At 41.3% G+C, this 17929-nt stretch overlaps 1 protein-coding gene across 4 annotated transcripts in view; it reads right to left on the minus strand.

Annotated features, from left to right (window-relative positions):
• The window catches only part of TMEM178B (transmembrane protein 178B), a 231063-nt gene that overhangs the window by 165846 nt on the left and 47288 nt on the right, over positions 1-17929 (minus strand). For all 4 annotated transcript variants that reach the window (XR_008202972.1, XR_008202973.1, XM_052669578.1 and 1 more), the window contains exon 2: positions 7782-7895. Coding sequence is in view for 2 of the 4 variants with exons in the window: in XM_052669578.1 (XP_052525538.1) it covers positions 7782-7895 (114 nt within the window). In the remaining 2 variants the exon portion in view is untranslated. The remainder of the gene's footprint in view (positions 1-7781; positions 7896-17929) is intronic.

Raw genomic sequence — 17929 nt, forward strand, 5'->3', positions numbered from 1 at the left:
ACCTCAAAAGGTAATTGTGAATACTTTTTTTTTTTTAAACTATACCTTCCATAATTCATTACAAGTGTCACAAAGTTCATGAAATAGTTAAATATTCTGTCTGTAGAGCTGCATTTTGCAATAAAACGGTCAGCAAAAAATATATTAAGCACTGAAAAGCTCAAATACTGAAGTGGTCATTGAACAAGAACAGAATACCCAAACGAATGGAACAAGGCAGTGGTCCTGTAGAAAACTTTATGTTTTTTAATAAGACTTGATAATAAGCGTGCTCAAAGACAAATTAAGGCCATGTTTTCAGCTTGTACTCTGTCATCTTCTGACTTAACGTGTTTGTATTTGCAGCCTTAAAGAGGCTCATATGATTTTGTGACCTGTACATTCTTAACAGATGCAATAGCAGGAGTTCTAGCATGAGGTTTCTAACAAACTCAGCAGAATGAGACTTCTGAGCACATCAGAGTCCCCTGTTACGTGAGCTGATGTAGGAACTAACAGGAGTAAACTGGAGAGGTACCAGAGGACTGGAGGCTTGCCAATGTGACTCCCACCCACAAAAAGGGTGGTAAGGAGGATCCAGGGAACTACAGGCCTGTCAGCCTGACTTCAGTGCCAGGAAAGGTTATGGAGCAGATCATAGTGAGGGAGACCACAAGGCAAATGTAGGATACCTGGGGAATCAGGCCCAGCCAGCATGGGTTCATGAGGGGCAGGTCCTGTTTGACCAATCTGATCTCCTTCTGCAATCGAGTGACCCACATGGCGGATGAGGGAAAGGCTGTTGATGCAGTTACCCAGACTTCAACAAGGCCTTTGGCACTGTCTCCCACAGCACTCTCCTGGAGAAGCTGGCAGCCCATGGCTAGGACAGGTACACTCTTTGCTGGGTGAAGTACTGGCTGGAGGGCTTGGTGGTGAATTGAGCAGGCTCTTGTGCACTTTGCATAATGCTCCAGAGAATCTCCTTCCCTGCTCATTTCCTATCCCCACTGTCGCCCGTTTTTGCATCTCCCCTTCTACCATCCCAGCCCTTATCCTGGTCTCCATATCCAATAATCCTTCGTCTCACCTGTCCTACCTCATCAGTCCAGATGAAATTTTTCTCCTTTCCTTGTCTTAATCTTCTCCCTCCTCAACCTATCTATCTTTTCCTACTATTGCAACATAGGATGGGGAGTTATATAGACTCCTCCATACTCCTTCTCTGCTCTTCTCCCTCTAAGATAAAGGTAGCATGCAGATGGGAAAGCTATTTTCTGGTGTAGGTATTAAGGTCACTGCCATATTAGCAGAGCCTAAGATGAAATCTAGCAGAAGGCAGTAAAATCCGTTACAAATTTATAACAGTTTTCTTCAAAACAGTTTTTCATCAAAAGCTAAGACCATTTTTATATCTCAACTTGAAATAGCAAGATATGAAGAAAATCCTACAGCAGAGAGAGAAGGGGAAAAAAATGTTTGTCACTACCACCTGGTCAGTAGCTTTGAGAATGACGAATACTATGGAGATCTAACACCAGACCTCCAGGCACACAAACACCTGCTGCATGGCTAACTGGCTCTCCTGTCTGCTTATTAACTAACCTATTAAGGAGTGACATATCATCAGCCAAATGGCACTGACCAGCAGGATGGTGTCATACTTCAGGGTGTTCCTCCATCTGGGTGCAGGGGTAGCTAATTAAAAATGAAACATTTCCTTGGAGAGGAAGATAGGAATGGAAAGGGACCCAAGGGAGCATGGTTGAGAGTGTGGAAGAAAGCAGCAGGAGAAGCTGCCTATTTATTTCAAACACTACTTTCAGTAGTACTCAAGGAAAAAAAAAAAAGAAAAATTCTCTCGGGTCAGCACTTAATACAGATACAAAAATGAAATATTTACTGTTGTTTATAAAATCATCTGACAGGGTCAAGCCACGAGCCTACTGGTGTTACTAATGCATTGTCAAGCTACGATCTGAGATTGTGTGCATATCTCAGCATGTTGCTTCGCGGGCTTGAGAGGCCTGTAAATTTACAAGTGTAGACATTACTGTCTTCTCCAGAGCACTAATTGCTGCCTCTCCCATCTCCCAGTATCACAACCGACATCCACAACAGAAGATTCTTCCAGTCCCCCTGCCAGTAGTTTTACTGGTGGTAAGGAGATAACTGAGCGCTTTCCAGGTCTAAATGAAGAAGCCTAGTAATAATGAATGCCTTATTCTCCTAGAGACTGCAAAGTTTGAACCATTAAGGCTGATAAAACCCACTTAGGCTTAGCATAAAAGAAGCTATATAAATTAAAATGCTACCACTCTTACATCCTGTAGAAATCCTTCATTTCCTCCAATACATGCTCTTCTCCGAATGTGCCAGGCTATTACTTTTGAATTTACAATTCATTTTTTATGCAAATGGCTTTCAGAACACCACAAACACAGGATTATTGCCATTTTCAGCAGAGAAGACAAATGTTATCATTTCAATTAACAGAGTTCATGGTTCTTCTTTTTCTGACAATGCATCTCCCCACATCAACGCTCTAAATTCAGAGCCCACATCCTGTGACCTCACAGCAGGAGTTCACACATTTGAGATTTGGTTGTCTCCAAAGCAGTTTGGTGACAGTTTCTAACTCAGCTGTACAGGAGGAGATGTTTCCATTGCAATTTCAGTCATGATCTGCCCTGATGGAACACATTCCTTTTTCCTGGACACAAAATAGCTGCTTGCCCAGTAGCATGGAGCACAGGTCTAGGTGGCACAAACAGAAGTCCCAGCTCTTGTGTGGCCAATTGTAATTCAAAGTAAAAATTCAGGTTTGTGATAGGTGAGAAGGAAAGAAAAATAAGAGGCTAGAAGACATCTGTCTATCTTGTATGATTGACTCCATGAGTCAGCAAAATAAGCTTTTGGAGAGAAGGAAGGAATTTCATGTCCCTTCTGGAAATGTTCATGTGATGCAGTGCAAGCTACAGGGAGCTCTGCCATACAAAGGCTCTGAGCATCATGCAGCATTTCTCTGTTTCAGCTACCAATGCAGGAGAAAGAAGACACAGAAGTTTGGCTTGTTCTCAGAGAAAAGGGTCTCATTCTTTAAGAACACGCATCATTGCTTGTTTGCAGTAATTTCTTTGCCTGTCTTAGTTAAGAGAGTCCTAGAAAAGCCCCTTTTCCCTGCTTCATCTGACAAGACATCAGTGAGGAAGACTGGAGTGACCCACAAGCAACAGCCCCATGTGGCTCAGGACAGTTCTGAGACCAGAGGAGGTTAACCCACAATCCTGTGGTACCTGCTTCCTGCACAACTCTTCTTGCTGAAATTGGTCTCACAGAATGGATGCACAGAAGTCCCACAGCAAATACAAGTATGTTCATAGGCACAAGTGAGTGAGAAAGCATAAGGTCTAAACAAAGAACCTGGAGGCAAAAATAAAAACATCATACTAGACTGGATCTAAGGAAGTATGAAAAAAACCTATTTCCTCTTATCTTTACCTTCCCATCTGACTTAAGCATGTTTATTTTCCAAACTATGTGTATATTTTCCAAACTATGGCTAGCCTTCTTCACAGAACAGTTGGTCCTTAGACTGTTGCAGAAGAACACTGTAGAGCACAGGTTGTCTAAAGCCTATAAGCAAAAAAAAAAAAAAAAAAAAAAAAAACCAACAAAACAAAACATGGCCTTCCTACACTCTGATAGTATGAAACAGCATCACTCATTGGCGTCTGGTTTTACTCCAAGGAACAAACCGGATTGGACTTTGGGTGCCTTACACCTCCCTCCCTCCCTCACAGTGGCCTTAGAGAACAGATGCCTGGAGATGCAGATTCCTGGAGGATATCAGACTGAATATAACACATATTGAAAACTGTAGCACAAACAGTAACAAAGCAAACAATCTTTTACTTTCTTTTATAAAATATGCCAGGCAATGACTTCCTGAAGTTTTCAAATAAGATTAAAAAAAACATTTCCTGTCCAAAGCTTCCTGGTTGGACGCTTATTCCATGATGTGAAAATGCCTCACACCATTTCCAATGCCTGTGCTATACTCCATGAACTCTATAAACCCCTGCCATGACCATTTTTCCCATGTTTCATGAGCACGTTTATAGCACAGAGTAAACCTATGGGAACAAAACAAAACATATGGAATTAAATACAATAAATATAGCACTGTTCTGATTTTTAAATTTTTGTTCAAGTGACACATACCTCCATTTCTAAAAGGATCATTGGTGCTGGTAGAGGGTTTCAGAAGCCAGAGCAGTGGACTATATTTCTGTACATAAGGAGGGGGTCAAAATGTGATTCTACGACTGACACAGTCATAGAATGGCTTGGGTTAGAAGGAACCTTAAAGCCCATCCAGTTCTAATCCCCTGTCATGGGCCAGGTTGCCACCCACTAGGCCATGCAACCCAGCCTCTAAAATCTCCAAGGATGCAGCATTCACAACTTCTCTGGGCAACCTGAGAAGTCACACCATTACACTGGCAGCTTCCATGTAGTGACAGTTATTCATGCTCAAAGTTGTTGGATGCAGCATTCTTTCCCTTCTCCCTTCCCTTCTCAGCTTGTATAGACATTTGTTTTGTCTAATTAGATGAACATTATCTCCTGACAGTAGCAAGTTGGCAATACTACAATCATTATTCCCTACGTCCCTATTTAACCAGAGACAGTTGAGAAGGAGTGATTGCAGGGAAGTGAAGTCCTATTTCCCCAGCTCACGATGCCATAGGCAATCAATTTGGAGCAAAGGTTCCATCTTGAAAATGTCAAATAGAATGAAAAAAGACAAAATCAAAAGTGATAAAGTTAGGTCCAGCCATTCCTTCAGGTCTAGATTCTTTTCTGAGTTTTTCTAGCACAGCTGACAGCATAGCTATAGGAAAAACTGCTTTCTGTACCAGTGGGTGCCATGGGGTCCTTGGCCTCAAACCAATTACCCATCTCCCACTCCTGCAACACAAGAGAAACTGCTAGAGCACCAGTCCTGTCTGGTCAGCCTGAAAAAAGTAGTCTGCTGAGCATGGCTGGAGTCCTCTCTCTTCTGCACCCCAACCAAGTATGCAAGTATGTCAACAGAATTCCTTCCCAGGCCCATTCTTTGCTTCTCTTGCACCAGGGAAGGAAAACAACCAGTACTGAAATACAGATATATCAAAGGACAGCAGAAGCTTCTGCCTGGAAGTGGTATTTTCTTTAGAAGTATGAACAAACACTCCACTTTCACCTTTCCAGTTCCCCTGAAATTTTCCAGATGCAGTTTAATCGCAGTGTCTCATCAGGATACAGAGTTTTTCCTTTCTCCCATTTTATGTTACAGATCTGAGAAATTACCCATATGGAGAACATGAGAAACAACAGGTCTGTTCCTTTATTGCCTGTACACTGAGGGAAAGAGAAATTATGAATAGGGAATTGTTCAGAGGAAAATAATTGTCATGCTGACTTAGAAAGTTTATGCTGCCTCAGGAAGAGCAGTGGGGAGCTGAATTAACTGTGCCCTGGATGAAACTAGTCCAGAGGTATAGAACTGTGTCAGCTGCTAAGGAAGGGACTAAGATTACAGGGACTTTCTGAAAGTGCTTAATGATGTAGGGGTGGCTGCTCAATCACAAAGCTTTTCTAAAGGGAGAACATCCCATGGCCTAAATGTTATTTGAAAGAAATTGCTATTGGCCTCATCTTTTGAAAGATATTGTAGAGGAAAAAAAATTGCAAGCTGTACATACAATTTGAATGCAAAATGGGCTCCAGATCCTTCACTGGCTTACTCCATATATCATATACTCAGCAATGTACTAAACCACCCTGGAGAAGAAAGCTTCAAGGTACTTTTCCTTCCACGTCTTTCCAAAGCATGGATCTGGCTATCTACATCTACCTGCATTTATCTGACTCATGAATCAGCACGAAAATCTGGGTCAGAAATACACACACACACCCAGGCACTTGGCGAAATCTCCTTAGGAAAGAAACAAACAGCCTCATCCTGAAAGAGCTTCAGATCACATCAGATATGTTAAAGTGCAAGCACTGCATATAGGCTGCCACTTTGGAGACTGCCAAATGTACTCCTGAAAGCTTCAGTCAGCTGCCAACACCGTGCTCAGGAACTTGCTGATCCCATCAAGGGGCACACACACTGAAGGACTAACATTGCCAGACATTTAGTAATTACATTTAAGTTGTGGAAAAACATTCAAAGAGCATGAGGATAACCCATTGCGAGACACTGCAGAAATAAAGATCAACTTCAAGACAATAATTCCTATAGTAATTAGTGAGATTCCCAGAGGATAATCACAGAAGAGTCATCACTGCTCACAGCAGTGGCAAAAGCACACATACATAGCCAGAAGCATAAACCACAGCCTCTTCGTACTGCAACTTAACAGAAGATGCCTTTTCTGAGGGGGCAGGAGGGAGTAGGGTGTTTGTTTTCTGCACACACAGACTAACAGTGCTAACATAAAACTGACACCAGTGGAGATGGCATAGAAGCAGACAACCTGAAAGGTACTGAACAACCCGATCTTCTAAATTTAGGGACAAACAAGTGCCACACTGTGCAAGGCTGGCCTCTTACAACCTTCTGAGATGGATGGAGAGGCAGGAATTCAGTAATCCTTTTCTTCATCACATCAAAATAAAAGTTTATCCATAGAATCAAAATTATAATAATAATAAAGGATCCCAGTAGGTCCCTCCGGAACTACTTTAATGCTTTATCAAATATTGCAGTGGGTGTACAAGAACTAACAAAAACCAGGTTTGATCTTACCAATTCAAGGAGTGAATGATATCGTAACAGCTTCTCCTTCCCAAAGCTTAAAAGCATCCTCCAGAGAAATAGCTCAATAAGGCAGGAGTGAAACAGGTACTGAAAGCCCTGGAAACACCAGAGTTCCAACATATTTCTCAGACAGTTTGGACTTGCTGCTTACAATTACCTTCTGAGATTACGCATCAATATCAGCATTCTTTAACTTCCATCATTTCCAAAGGGCTGTTTACTACTTGCACTGAGGCAGAGGAACTCTGGACATTCATCAGTAACCATGACTGCATAGTAACAAAAGGAAGTTGCAGTGCTATCCTTTCTTGCAAAAATCCTACCTGTTCTATTTGGTTTGCAAAAGCCATTTTCCAACTCCAAGATGAGGAAAAAAGCTTTAAAGCCCTCCATACAACTCAAGGCAGTTCCATCTCTGTCGGATTTTGTTGCTTAAGCAAATGTTACAAGTTGATGACCACCAGGTACTGTTATCACTAAAGGCTAAAAGCTCCTTCCCTGTTCCTTTGAGGGTGCAGCATCTCTTTCTACATCTTCAGAAGAGAGTGATGCCACACTTATCAGGAGCTGCAGGCAGGAGGACATATTCTACAGTAAAAGCCAGCAATGAATTCTGCTGGAAGCAGGAAACTCAGCAGCAGCATGAAATGCAGGAAGACATACTTACAAACTGAACATTCTACTAAATTAAAAAAAATAGGGCATTGATCTTGTTATACATTTTCATATTTAACTACATATTAATCTCTGCGTATAAACATCTCTTCCCACCACCAATTCTTTATGCCTCAGCAGAATTTCTATTCAGCAGCAGAAATAGCCATGTAGGTCTTAAGTACAAATTGATCCATCTGCTATAAAGACTAACTGCATGTGAGAACACAAGTCTAAGCGAGCTGCCTGTCAATTTCCCCATTCTCGTTTCTTAGCAAGCACCTCCCTCAGTCCGTACGTGAGGAAAATGGAGAAGGAAGCCAGCAACACTTACGCAAGGCGTGCCACTCATCCTGGCGGATTGTCTTGGTGATGTTGTAGGTGAGGTTCTTGGGAATGGTCGCTGAGGAGTAGTGGTACTTGATGTATGAGCACCGCTCAATTGCTCCTGGAAAGGGAAAAATACAGAAGGGAAATTGATGTTACACGAATGCAATATGTTCTCCCAGCTGTAGATTAGATGGACCTGACAAGCAAAAGTAAAGACTGAGAGAAAATCAGTCCCTGCCATCAATCCAGTGTGGCAGCCAGTACTACCTTTGGCATATGACAGGCAAAAGCAATCTGTAGGAAAAGCTCACATGCAAAATTAAGATACAACAAAGGCTACACAGCAGCTGTCAGAGCTGTGCTTTCACCACTGGCTAGAACGTGGCAAGTCACTCCTTCTTTCCTTTCTTTTCCCAGAGCCACGAGCTAGCAATACGTGGGCCAGCATTTACCACAGAGAAATCAGAAATTCCCATTGTAGCTTATCTTGCAATAACACTTCTGTGGGCAGGCTTCAGGAGATGTGCAAAGCAAACAGCTTTCATCTTATCTTCAGTAATAAAATCACCACGAGAAAAATATGTATTTATAGAAAACAATTTTTCAGTCTACATTCACCCCACAGCCAAGAAGCAAGACGAGCAGAAGCAAGTATCACTGGCTATGGCAGTGACTGGAAGGTACCCAGCCACTTTCACAGCAGACTCAAATAGAATTTATAAGCACCTCTGGATAATAGGCTTCAAATGGCAACACAAATGGCTGGAACAGGCAACATTGTTGCCCTTAGAATCATGGAATTGCTCAGGTTGGAAAAGACCTTGAAGATTGAATCCAACAACAACTTCACCATACTACCCTAACTCTAACATCCCTCTGCTAAATCATGTCCCTGAGCACCACATCCAAATGGTTTTTAAATGCATACAGGGATGGTGACTCAACCAGCTCCCTAGGGAGCCTATTCCAGTGCTTAACAACCCTTCCTGTAAAGAAGTTTTTCCTGATATCCAACCTAAACTTACCCTGGTGCAACTTATAGGATTTCATCTGCATTCTATGGAAAAAACCAACCACGTGCTTCTTCTGCTTGACTTCTGGTCACAAACTCATATTTTCCTTTTATAGCCAATTTTCTTCCTCTACAATCATCACACCTCCAGGCCATCCTCTTCTGGCAGCTCTCTGCACAGTGTCCTCAGAGGAATGGGCCTGGCATAGCCCAATGCTTTTTGTGAACTATAGCCTCACCAACTTCCACATCTGATTGGAAGTCTGTGACAGCGCAATCATTCTTGCACTGGTGAAAAAGTAGTAAAGTTTCCTGCATCCCTCTTGCCAGTACCCTTAACTAACACCGTCTTCATTAGACCCTCTTACTGAGCATTCAGATTTAAACCTCATGAAAATCATTTTTCCATTAATATTACGGTATTTTGGAACAGCCCTCTAATAATTAAAAAGGCATCTTGAATGCAGTTGTCCACACTGTTTGCTATTAGCTACCACTGTTTAGAGGAGCAACTGCTCTGGAATTGCAGTTATGTTTTAAAAATGCATTAAGACATGCACTCAGTAGAATTAAATGAAGCAATGATTTATGTAAATGAGAGAATGACATACCAAGAAGCATGCAGACAACACTAACTGGCAACAAAACTAAAAAGGCAGAGGCATTAGCCTTACGTATAGCTCCAAAGGGTTAACCATGTTTTTACGCCTCTAGAAATACAGGTTTCTGCTTTGGGTTGTAAAATATTACTTGGGACAGATTTTGACCATACACCATGAATTCACAGCATGAATAAAAAAAACCCCATGCAACAAAATTATTAGTTACCACTGAGTAGATTAAGCATCCTCCCAAGTTACTGCAATGCAGACATTGGAGGTCCTCTCTGTTTGCTTCTTTTAAGCATTCCTCACATTCTGCCTTTGACAGCAATTAGATCAGACAAAGCCAAATATTATAGGGGAAAAAGGCAAAATATTTACGTATGTATCCACCCGCCCTGACAGCGTGATGGGCTTCTGTGTGAATCTGCACCATCTGGGCACCAAATGTACGCCCAGAATTAAAGTTTCAAACCAAGAATAGTATTTGGGGAAAAAAAAAAAAAAAAAAAGAAATCTAGTGTGGAAAGAGCTCTGAATTAAAATAAAGCCTGAAATTGCAACCTTGTCTTCACACGGGTTTTTCTCTTCACTTCTGCTTACCTGCTCTCATGGATCAGAAGCATTGGCAAGAAAGTGGAAAAACATTTATTTGTCAGGAAATAATCTTTACATTACCAGATACCTGCCTAGAAAAAGATTGATATAGCTAGCTGACAAGAACACAGAGCCAAGACTCAAATTTAAAGCAAACAGAAGGAAGAGTCTGTAAAAGATTCTATTCCATTTGCTGTAATTTCTTTAAATAATCATCCAGTTTCTAGCAAAGTTAACCAAACATCTCATTTTTACTGCAAATACTTTTAGTAGTAATGCACAGAACTTTTCACTGATTTATATTACCACAGCCTAAAGTACAAAAGATTATGGTCTGAATTCAGATTATCACTTGACCATACGTATAATTTTAGACTTATGCTTACATTCCCATGACTTTAATGAGTCTAAAGTATACATTTAGAGACCTCCAGGATCTAAGAGTTGATTGCAGTGGCAGTGATACAATGGTATCCAAAGTACACTCAACTGTGAGCAGTAAACTCCATGATGATCTCCGTTCCAGCCACACCATACTTGCTCGCTCTTCCTACATCTAAATAAAAATCTGACTACTAGCCAGTTAACATCCTGATTCCAACCAAGAGTTTGAAGGGACCAGGAGGGAGAAGTGCTCTTTGCAGATGATGAGGCTGGTCACTGAGTGCCCTGAGGGCTGATCAGAGCACGGAATGATTCCCCACATCTGTTGTACTGAAGGAAACAGACCCTTAGGTCAGGCAGACAGGGATGCTGCTCCTAGATTTTTCACCCTTCTCTGAAGCATTAAGCATGGATTCATTGCTGGAATAAGTCTAACCAATTTCTTGTTACAGAGTCTAACACATTTCTTGTTCATCCTAATCCAAGGTTTTGGGCTCAATAAGTCTACAATACAACAGAGGTCAGCCCACATGAAAGGAATCAGCAGGAAGTGTGCAGAGTAAACTGTTGTACTACCCTTATGAGGATGGATGCTCAGGGAGGAATCTGCAGTTGTAACTCTGTGGTTGGCATCCATCTGCTCCAGCAAAGTTCAGGTGCCAAGTGAAATTGAGCTGAGGGAACTAGAGGTACCTTTACCTAGAGCAGCTTTGCAATGCCACTAAGCGTAGTGGCACTGCACATGCTGCTTCTCTCTTACTGATCAAAGTATCAGCTTGATTCCCATCATATCTATCTATTGAGCTATGTTCCATGCTATCGCCTAAGTGTATGAATTTCCTCTTCTCTATTACAAAGAAAATCCTTGAAGTGTGCTATAGCAGGAACATCAACTGAAAATATTGTGCAATTCCTTTCTGTGCTGCTCACAGAACTATCCCAATGCTCTTGATGTGAGCTCAGCTGCTGGCAAAACTCTGCTCATTGCTGTGTGAGAGCAGTAAATGCTACCTTTGCAGAGGACCCAAACTGCCAGCAATGCAGGAGTGACTGAACTCTTCTCCCACTCAAAGCCAAACAGGATTGAAATCTATTATAAAGGGAGCTCATGCTGCTGGTATCCATACCATACTGGTAAGTAAATGATTTTTCTCCAGAACTTTCCATCACCAGCTTCTTTAAGATTCTTTCAGCACTGCTCCGAGAAAAGCAGAGATGAAAACTCAGAATGCCACCCAGGCATTGGTCACATCAATCCTAAAACTTTGTACCTCAGAAGTGCACAGAAGAATTTTCCCCATGAGGCCAGCTTAACTTTTGCAAAGGTGGTTGTCAAGCTTCAGGAATTATACCATCACTGTGCCCATATGGTTTCACCTTCTGCATGACAAGGATCAGCTCCTCTGAGAGCTTTAGTAGTCCTTTAGCTGGTCCTTCACAAAACTGGTAACCTGCAGGAGCAGTTACTGTGTTCTGTGTTCTTAAAATCACTTCAGATTCAGCCCAAGGTGGAATATCTAAGTTACTTTCATAGGTTATCTGACTAAACTCCCCTCTTGTAAGTCAGAATTACAAGGTTTCCCATTTCCCCCTTCCTCCCTCCCAACTTTCAAGGAGGCAGACTGTGGAACTGTCCTTAAGCTTTAGGTACAGAGCCACCCAACGCCTTGTCAGCAAGTCACATTTGGTAAGTGAAGGGCTCACAGCTACGGAGCATTTCTAACACACTAAGTCTCTTTGCAGCAACTGTAGGGTAAGAATTATCAGGAACCACAGGTAGATGCAAGGAGCCAGCAGCTTATTTACTCTGGATGAACAACATCATTCCAAGCTCCACAACAAGCCAGCACTGACCTGGCAGGCACCTTGGTTTCTGTAGTAAGCAAATACCCAAAACCTAGCGATACCCACTCTTCTCCTGTAATATACACGCTGATTTCTAAGAAGGGTTCAGCTGTAAAGCTAGCGTTTGTTTATTATGTTTCCTGCCAGGGCTTTTGATATCATGAGCTTCACTGAAAAGGCTGACGTGGATGTTCTGAGCCTTTGCTACCTCCGGGCAGCTTTTCCTTCTGTTTTGTAGATACCTCTCTACAAACTATTCAGAGCAAGTAATTTATTCCACAAAATTCACCTTTTGTGCTGGATCTAATTTTTTACATATCTGTTTGACAATTACTACACAAAGATTTTCTACTAAAAAGAATCTTAGCCTCTGGCTTGTGAGCTGCATTCACTGCATGTATCTGCTATTCATTACGAGAAACTGCCTTCTCTATGAGAAATTGCCTTAATTCCATGTTTTGGTTGCTATTCCTCATTGGGCAAGTATAACTATACCAAGCAAATGGAGGATGCAGTTCGGTCATTTAGCCTCTAGTTGTTTCACATTGTCTTCAGAAAATCTGCTGATTTCGAACAGAAACTGTTTGCAATTTTTTTCTTAGCATAACATTTCAGGAAGGTTCCCAGGGGCTGCAGTCATCACCAGGGTTAGATCAGGCTGTGTAAAGCAACTGCATCTGGCATTTACATCTGTTAAGACTTGATATCAAAAGTCTTGTCTCTGTTGGAAAAGTTGATTTTTAAGTTGTGCTAGAATTTTATGTCACCTCCAAGTCAGTCCTGGCTATTTAGGTTGGTGCAGTTTAAGAAACGGTTGCCCTTGGCTGCATGTCCTGCCCTCAGTCTCTTAAATCATTTTGTATGAATCACCAGAGCTCATCTGCAGGCACACTTAATATAGGCAAGGTTGTCGCAGTTTCAGCATGCATTAACTGGTCAAACTGATGCCTGGAGGAAGCCAGGAGGAGAAATAAGCTCTACCTTGACCATCCGCAAGGAGAAAATTGCAAATCAGATATGCTGAGCAGTTAATGAACTCATGATGAGTAACACTGTATTCTTAATGAAGGCAGAGACTTCATTAGAAGATATTACAACACACTTAACAGGATTACTTCATTACCTCCGGAGTAATACTAACCTAGAAAGTATTGGTTAGGTGTTTGTGCCCATCTATATTCATATTAATGCCAAAAAAGTGGGAACATCATTCATTCGCATGAATTATAGAATACTGAATGTCAGAAGAGTCCTCTAGGTGTCAACTGGCCCAATCCACTGCTCAAAGAAGAAACAACTTCAAAGTTAAAATCAAATTCAAAGATATCTCAGGTTGCTCAGAACCTCATCCAGCCAAGTTTTAACACCCCCAAGGAAGAAACCTCTTTAAACAAACCCTTCCGACAACTGACCAGCACCATTATGATTTTTTTCCTAATACATAATCAGAATTTCCCTCGACTCCACATGCATATCTTGAATATTAGAATACCTAAGGGTAAAGTTCTAAAAATGTAGGAAGAATATGCAAATAACAGCACCTTAATCAACATGCCTGATGAATATTCATCAACTCATATTCATAAATAGAAGCCAATGTTCTAATTAACGGTGCTCAAGATAGGTTTTCAGCTGCAGTATGGGCTAAAGTTTCAGAACAGGAGATCATAACTTGTTTGGGATGGCTCCAGCATCAGCCTGAACTCAGCTCACTGCCAGAAGGACTTGTTGCTGCTACTACAACTTCTGGCACTGACTGCTGGTTGCTGTGGGCATTGAGGAAATTGGGCTGACGCCTCCCTTTGGTTGAAAGGTTTTGTTTGTTTATAAGACTAAGCTGCTGGCTCCTAGCTGGTACCTCTCTACAAGTAGGTGGATGTGCACTATCAGCTTCCGTCCACCAGTTACAGGTTCATTTAAAGTTCAGGAGAGAGATGCACCACAGTCACTTGCCCCACTCACTGACCCAAGTGCCACATCTTGAGGTAGACAAATAATCTGTAGTAAAACTTTGCATGTATCAGCAGTGTTCTTTTGAAAATGACTTCCTAGACCATCTCTTGTCACCACTCTTTTCTTCAGAACACAATACACTGCAGGATCATGCCAACTGGCTTCTTCACAAACAAAGCTGAATTGGAAGACGAGTTAATGGGAATTCAGCTACTGAGACAAGCATTCAATCGTGGCACAGCAGTAGCACAGCAAGAGACACAGGTCTGCAGGCAAGTTGCGTGGAGCTGCAACTCCTTCTCTCCCAGTGCAATGGAAGAAGTGCTGCGGCCATCAGCAATTGCTCACACCAGCCACACTCACAGAGGTAGGCAAAAAAAGCCAGAGGCAGAGGGGTGAGATTGGCAAAACCAAGGTAAAAAAAAAAAAAATTGCTTTCAGATCAATTGAAAAATTTTGTTCAGCCGTAAAACTGAATTCATCTGTCATTTCTTTATTCTGTTTTTCTTTTCCAAGTGAATCCCTCTGCCATATGAGATTGTTTCACAAGTGGTTCGGCTTCCTTAGAAACACTTTGCTTAGGAGCTTATTATCTACATGAAAGTAAATGCTTCACCAACAGAACTTACTGTAAGTGTACTTCACAAGCACAGTATGAATCTATCTTTCTTGTTAGTAAAATGGAGATAGCACACAAGACTGCCACTGACAAAGGGACATTTCATAGTGAAACCTCTACACTGTTACCTAAATTTGCTTTTTACATCTGAATGACTTCACTGATCAACAGACAACACAATGAAGGCAGAACTCCAGTGAAACACACTCAGAATAAAACAGTATCTTCCATTTTACCTGAAAGAAAAGCTCACTTGTGTTCACTGAGCTGTCAGTCCCTGAAAGGATGAGGCATTCATAAGATAAATAGTATTCTGTCCCATAAATGGCACATACCCAGCAAATGCATTACAAGAATGTATGGCTTAAAGATTTTCCTTAGGAATGTGATCAAAGGTTTCTTCAGAGTGGCAAACAGAACCTTCCTGCACTTTTTTCCTCCTATTTTTTCTTTTACAATTCATCTCACTTGATTTCCAGATAAAGGTCATCTCAGAACCTCCAGCTCAGTAAAACTTGTTAGATAGTGCCCAAGTGGCAATGCAGTCATATTAAAAAAAAAAAAAACAAAACACCAAACCACCACCACCAAAAAGTGAAATTATAGCAGAGAGCTTGATTGAAAGGGTCCTACGTACTGCATTATAACACTGCCCACACAGAAACAGGGCAGTAAAGGACAGTATGCCATTTCTATTCTTCCCAGATCATCTGGGCTGAAAATCTTCCACTACTTTCAGTAGTGACCCAATCTCTAAATATACAGGGGGGAAAAAAGTCAAATTCAAAGTGCGTGTGGATCTACATGAAGCTTGTGGATGCAAAAACTTTCACATACGGGCTGTATGGGGAACTGCATTCCTGGCAAGAGCTTCCATATATTTCAGAATGGAACACCTACATTGCTTTTTAACTTAAAATTCAATGTGGAAATACCTAAAATTCCTTTTCAACCACTGCATGAGTAAGGATAAGAGATGCAAACACATCTGCATGCACAGAGCAGACAGTAAAATTTTCAGAGCAGAAAAAGAGAATGTGCCTGAAAAGCTTTTTCCAGGCCCGTTCTCCACATGCTGCATGAATATCCCAGCAAATGGCAGCTTCCTGAAAGCATCCAGCTGGGGGAACATACATATTCCACCCTTGATAAGAAAAGAATCCAAGTATGAGACCATAAGCTGAATTTGCATTGGAAAATGATGAGCTCACATTTTCTCCACAGGGATCATGGAAACGGGGCTGGCAAGGAAGCTGGAGCAAGAGGATGGTTATGAAACACTTTATTTCAGCTATTAATAACAGTCTCCAAGCCATAGGGCATTCGAGAGCAAGAAGGCTTCTCCTTCCTTCTATTAATCTTTTTGTCCACCTATTTGCATTGGGTTGGCCACAGGGGAGAGGGAAGCAGAGCACAAATGAGAAGTTAAGGAGGTTAAAAGGGCTGAAAAATATTTGCTCCTACTCATTTGGAGGCAGAAATTAAATGATCAATAAAAAGTCACTGAGACAGCAATTACCAGTAAAAACGTGCTGATGACCCAATAGCTCACGGAATAAAGCATTATCTCAGCACTGCTGTCAATGCAAAGAAAAAGCACAGGCTTCTTTTGGAGTATCAAATGGAAAGCCACCATCGCTGGTTATGAAACTCTCACCCCATCAGTCACTTTATCAGCAGCAATAATAACTTCACTTTCAATGGCAGCAATAACAGCAGGTCTAGCACCTATAACCCAACCCCTTTGCCTGCTTTCTCTTTATTTAGACTGCATATGCTTCAGTATCTCAGGACTGATACTTTATGTGAATGCACATCTTCTGAGCCAGGTATACACTTCTATGAAGCTTTCACCAAACCAGCTATGAAATCTATTTCAACCTAACCTGGGAAGCAGGGTCCTAGATTGCCAAGATGAAAAGTATAGGTCCACTGACACCCTAACTCTGCTGAGGATTATTGATCACAGGCATCCTTAGACCTCACTGCATCTCTCTGTATCTTGGAAAGCTATTTTATATTCCACTCAGCAATGTAAACATACCTTTCCATACACATATACTCCTGTTTTCTTCCTGAAAAGGAAAGAGCAAAAGCCTTTCTTGGTGTCACCGCACTGTTAGTTTAAAGCTAGGTCCACAAATTGTCAAGCTGGAGAAAGCACTTAGCTTTCTTGTAGCAGCTGAAGTTCTTGTAGCATTTCAACTTCATGCTTAAACAGCAGAAATCACAATATGGCAGGGAATCATTCAGATGCTCTGTATCCTCTATTAAGGAACTGTCATATGCATTGGATCTTGGCTTATCTCCCAAAGGACCCACAAATAGGTACAGCCTCAGCCAGCACCTACCACAGCCTCTTACGATCACTGAATGAAAAAAAAAAAAAGCTAAACAACAACTCATGTAGATTTTGTTTATCAACTGAACTTGGAATGGAAATTTCACAGGTATGCAAGACTTTGGACATATTCCTTCTTTGATTAAAGGTGACTTTTTTAAATAAGCACATCCTTGTCTTGTGCTCTGAGACTCACTAGCCTTCTTTACGCTGCCCACCTAGAGATTTTCAAAAAATGCTATGGTAGTGTGGTTGGAAGAGAAATTTTCAAGACATAAGTTCAGACACCAAGACACATGCTGAAGTAACCATGCAGTTAATAAATATACATGCAGCGTGAACCTAATAGACCGTAGCATTCCCAAGAAGTGAGTACAGCTTCCTCTGTTAATTCATAAGGTGTTTTGCCCTGTAATCTCAAAAACTGAATCTCCAGCCTGATGGACAGAAGTTCCTAAATTGCCTATGAAATAAACTGTGAAGCTGCTTACTGGTAAATAGAAACCACTGGACTATAAAGCCAGTGTGTATAAGTAGTTTCATGTTTGACCACACTCTTTCCCTGTAAAGCCATTCTGTTTACAAGCTTCATTAAATGGTGAGTTGACATCACCAAGTTCCATTTCAAATGCTTCATCCTTCCACTGTAAAAGAGTATGTATTTAGAGGTGCAAAACATGTCAGAGCTTACTGCCCTTTCCTTCCAACACCATTTCCCATACTAACATTACTGGATTGAATTTAAAAAAAAAAAAAAAAAAAAAAAAAGCTTTAAGAAATTAAATGCTGTGTAGATATT

Source organism: Tympanuchus pallidicinctus, unplaced genomic scaffold (genome assembly GCF_026119805.1).
Source record: "Tympanuchus pallidicinctus isolate F22 unplaced genomic scaffold, pur_lepc_1.0 scaffold8, whole genome shotgun sequence".
Taxonomy (NCBI): Eukaryota; Metazoa; Chordata; class Aves; order Galliformes; family Phasianidae; genus Tympanuchus; species Tympanuchus pallidicinctus.